We start from the raw sequence: 5211 nt of genomic DNA, 5'->3' as shown, positions 1-5211 counted from the left end.
TCTAGGCGCTTTTTCCAGGGGAGATTAAGTTTATGAATGCCTGGCTCAGCTGCAGGACAGTGGAAGCACATTGAAACTTCAAATATAATTATGGCATCATGGGTTTTGCCTTACATTACCGTGAATAACTCATGGCTATCAACCAATCAGCATCCAGGATTCAAGCCTCCCGTTTTATAAAGTAGACTAATAGGGCACACTGCAATGTTGTAAAACAGACTACAATATGCCATGATTATTAAAATACAATCAGTGTATCATGATTTCTCTCAGCTTTCGACACTTAGGACTTCATTGACCCGGCTACTCCTTGAAATGCTACTTATTGAACAACAGTAGTAAGCCTAACGTCTATGCTTACGCCTCGTTGACGTCTTGCACAGTCAGCACTTCTGACCCATATAAATCCCCACCGCAACAAAATCTGTCCTTCCTCTGCCACGACGTAGAGACAGCAACTCCGTCCATCCATCTAATAAAGAAAGCCAACTACCAAAATGACTACGGCACAACCCATATTTTCCAAGGGAGAAGACTGCAAAGCTGGCTGGCACGACGCTGGTGCTGGTTACAATGAGACCGACACTCATCTCGAGATTTTGGGCAAGCCCGTTATGGAACGTTGGGAGACTCCGTACATGCACTCGCTGGCAATTGTAGCCTCCTCAAAAGGTACAACACACAATGTGCAAGCTAGTGGGCCATATGAACGCATAGGGACGACAAGACTGTGTGTATTTTGGTACTCTGATGTAGTTCCATAATATTTTACCTGACTAATTCATTTTCCTTACAAATGTGTAAAACAAATAGACCGTAAGGGACAGCCTATTTGCCTATAACCTAATCAATGGCTACAATTCATTCAGCGCTACAGGTTAATCAATACAGACGATCACAATCAATCAGGAGACGTTAGGAAACGTTCATGAAACCAATGCGTTTACAGTTTATATGCAACGTTCCTCTCAATGCACGTTATGTTTAAAAGCATGGCGGAGTTGGATATAATGGCTTGTGGTTGCAGCAGGTGTTACTCTACCAATTGAACCGTGCCAAATGCGCACTTGCTGGGGAGTGTCAATAATTTATTACCGCATACCATTCAAGAAGTTTCATGATTATCACTGATACTTAAAAAAATATATATACATTAGGCTACGTTATTTGCGTAAATGTTTAGTTTGTGCACTCACGTCACCATAGCGCCCATGTTGCTGCATGGAGGAATGTGGTCCAATGAGAACAGTTGTTTGGTTCCAAATACAATATGACCAGTTCTAGTAAATAGTGTATGTTTGTCTTTATATTGCTTTGGCAATGTCTGTTGGAAAATACACCTCTTTGGTGGAAATTTGCCAGTTTCTAACAGCGTAGTAGCCTAAAGGGTGATGGCAAAACAAAATGGTATTTTTCTAATCTATTTTTACACATTACTGAAAGACTACTCTGTGGAACTCCTTCAAGTGGCCACAGGCCATCTATCACGTGCCGTTTCCCCCAAACATTCATTTGAGAACCCTTAAATGACAAACAAATTGTGCATTATTAGTTTAGCTTTTCGTGAAAGGTGCCACAGCACTGGGATAAAGGTAGAAAAGTTGAAAACACTTCAATACAGGTAGATACTTAAACACAAATTGAGAGTCTTGTTCTGCTTTGTCCCACAGGTGGACGGGTTCTGGAGATTGGGTTTGGCATGGCCATCGCGGCAACTAAAGTCGAGTCCTTCCCCATCGAGGAGCACTGGATCATTGAGTGCAATGATGGAGTGTTCGCAAGATTGCAGGAGTGGGCCAAGGCTCAGCCACATAAAGTGAGACAAATCTTCAACTTCACATTAGGTTCTATTCAGACTTTTTCCTCCTTTTTAATGTGAATGAAATTAACCTAAATTATTCTCCACTCACAGATTGTGCCCCTCAAAGGACTGTGGGAGGAGGTAGTGGGCAGCCTGCCTGACAACCACTTTGATGGTAAGTTTCAAAATGCATTCTATTGGCATACCTATTATTGTATATTCTTCAGTGAGTAAATTGCTTTAGATATGCAAGTATGTGTAATTGTAATTATGCCTCTTGTATCAAAGGCATTCTGTACGACACATACCCTCTGTCTGAAGACACATGGCACACTCACCAGTTTAACTTCATCAAGGTAAGTAACACTTCGATGACCAAGGCTGCACATTATGAACATATCAGCAAAAGCACAGGAACCAACAGAGGAGTGGGATTTCCCCCTGTAATAAAGACTACAAAACGCACAAATGTTTGGTATCATATATGATATCATAGCTGTATCCAATGCAAACATATGGCAGACATGAATCCGAATAAGATATTTCTTCATGGAATCCGATCCCTATCACTTGAAACAAACACTGCCTATCGTTCCACAATGACATTTTAACGTTTCCATTAATAGTGCAATTGTTGAATTGTGTCTCAATAGGGCCATGCCCACAGGCTGCTGAAGCCAGGTGGCGTTCTCACCTACTGTAACCTGACCTCCTGGGGTGAACTTCTCAAAACCAAATATGACAACATCGACAACATGTTCCAGGTGAGCCGCCTTTCAGCCAGTCAATGATCAACACCTAATCTCTCTCTCTGAGGTGCATGGGTAGGCTACACATGTTCCTTCTCGGGCTCGACACATTTCATTTCTTTGCACGCAGCACGCATTCTGCCCTTCTGCCAGATGGTACTTACAGGTATATCACGGATAGTTACTGTGGTATTACGTCATTTCACTTGTGGCCCTCAATATTGTTTGGTTTGATGTTCATTCAACCATTAACCTGTTAGTTTAACGTACAGTGACTATGTCTCTGTTGCACTCTGCTTATTTGGTATGTCTGTAGCTACAGTACTAACTCATTTTCCTGCTGCACGTTTCCACTTTTTTAAATTATTTTTTTACAGTACTTCAAAGTCGACACTTGATCACAAATGTTCTACAGTTTTATTTCAAAACTATGAAAATCAAATTCACAACTCGATTGATTCCACTCCTGTGTGGGGTGAGGTGATTACTTAGACAAACTAAACCAATTACTGTATATCTACTAATACCATTTTTATTGCACTTGGTCCTGGCACTGTTAGAAAATCTGTCCTCAATTACCTTTCTTGGCTAAACAAAGGTTAATGATAAATTGTATCTGAACTGCAACTGTGTAACCCTTTTAAACTCACAGACCCTATCATCCTGTATACTGGTTGAAAATTGCAGATTTGTTCACTGATAAGTGCCTCAATTGTAACTTAGTGGCTGTACAGTAACCTACTGTGCCATATATAATGTCAGAGTTCAGGCTCTTCCATTTACAGTGCTTTATGGGATTGAACTGACAGCCGTTCTAAGCTTGTGTACCACACACACAAAAAGATGCCCACATTTGTTGTCTGAGTGGGGGGAATGCTGTAAATCAAACGATCTGAAAGATGAGACGTTGAGGACTATAATAAATACCGCTTTGATGTCATACAAGCAAACCACACCTACATTAAGTCCAAATGTGCACTTCACATTTCCATGTTTGAAAACTCATGTAATTTTAAAGTACAAAACATTTATGTTCGATATGTTTGATGTAAAGTTACAAAGATGTGTCATACCCTGGGTTGTCCTGAGCAGAATGAACCTGTGTCGTATTGTGAAGAAAATGTGCTGAGAACATGCACTCATGACTCCATTCTGCGCGCACCAAATGTATTTTCTGTTTGTCTTAAGTGCCTTGTGAAAGCCTAACACTGTAAGATCGTATTTTATAACTTCGCTAGTCATGTTGGCAATTGAATAAGCTTTCAAATGATGCTCACCTGACCCAGATTGCGATTTATAATGAAATGTTCCTGGATTGTGTAAACAGTAATTGTGGGGGGAAATGGGGGGGACGCAGCGCTGTGTTTAAAACAACTACAAGTATTCTAGCTTCAGTTCCTCAATGGCAAAGCTACGAGAGCCCAAACAAGCATCTTATCGTTGAAGGTTCTTTCCATGAGTCATAAAAGTGCATTGATTACTTAGGAACTGTGCAGTTTGGACAAGTGTCCACTCGGAGACACCAGTTAGACCTCTCACTCAAACACTTGTAAGATTTTTTTTTTTGTTATGTTGCAGCTACCCCAAAAATGTCATGAATGTTCTTATGTTACTGATTGTATCCAGAGTGTTTTCAGATTGTTGACGAAAGCTGCGAAAAGTACAGTAAATGTAAAATGCATATAAAATCAACAGTTTGTTTGGATTCAGTCAGGTGAACTGTTGTCTGATCATTTCCCCATAATCTCCAGTGTTCTCTTTTAATTGCTACCATGGTCATGCATATGCTTTTTGTTTCTTCTGATAGAAACATTTCAATTTGGCACTATTCACAGGCCAATTTCCACAAGTGTAAAGGGTTAAATGGCCCCATAATGTGTGATGCAGGTCCACAATACAGACCATATCTTTGTGTTAATGATTTTCAGGAGACCCAGATGCCTCAACTGCTTGAGGCTGGCTTCAAGAAGGAGATGATTAGCACCACAACCATGGATATTGTCCCCCCAAGCGAATGCAAATACTATGCCTTCCGCAAGATGATTACTCCCACCATTCTGAAAGAGTGAAATGGCTTGGTGCCACTGCAATGTCATGCCTTCTCAAGTGCCTGTATTTTAAAAAGCCGCATTAGTTTACTGTCAAATCCACAAGCACTCAGGGATGTTCATCTTTCAATAAACCAATTTAAATCACGAACTATTTTCCTCTGTCAAAATGAATTTGTTTGGGTATTCCCTCTTTAACAATTGTGCATCTCTTGCAATTTGTCACAGAATGCATTACATTTAACTGTGTTGCAACATCAACAAGCATTTTACATACCACACAGGCAGCCCAATTCTAATCTTTTGTCCAATTATTAGTGCTGAGAGATTAACCAACTAATTGACCGATCATTTTAATTCCATTTAGTTTTGGAGTTTTCCTGTGAGCTCGATGTGCAGTTTCTCTAGAGCTAAATCAGATCAAACCTGAACTGTGCGATGTAGCTGGGAGTTGAATTTAGTTATTTTCCCCACAAAAGGGGTTACTTATGGACAAATACTCACTTACACCCCCCCCACGATCCCGCATGTGAAGAAGCCAGATGTGGAGGTCCTGGACTGGTGTGGTTAAACATTGTCTGCGACTGAGGCCAGTTGGATTTACTGCCAAATT

At 40.6% G+C, this 5211-nt stretch overlaps 1 protein-coding gene across 1 annotated transcript; it reads left to right on the top strand.

The window, feature by feature from the left end:
• The first annotated feature begins 402 nt into the window (after positions 1–402).
• On the top strand, positions 403–4749 carry LOC118388482 (guanidinoacetate N-methyltransferase). The gene is made up of 6 exons (XM_035777609.2): positions 403–672; positions 1671–1816; positions 1913–1976; positions 2090–2157; positions 2455–2565; positions 4479–4749. Exons 1-6 carry the CDS (start codon positions 498–500, stop codon positions 4617–4619), a joined length of 705 nt encoding a protein of 234 aa, XP_035633502.1. The 5' UTR covers positions 403–497; the 3' UTR covers positions 4620–4749.
• Positions 4750–5211: the final 462 nt, after the last annotated feature.

This window comes from Oncorhynchus keta, chromosome 1 (assembly GCF_023373465.1).
Source record: "Oncorhynchus keta strain PuntledgeMale-10-30-2019 chromosome 1, Oket_V2, whole genome shotgun sequence".
In the NCBI taxonomy this organism is placed as follows: domain Eukaryota; kingdom Metazoa; phylum Chordata; class Actinopteri; order Salmoniformes; family Salmonidae; genus Oncorhynchus; species Oncorhynchus keta.
This window is presented reverse-complemented; position numbering and strand designations above follow the sequence as displayed.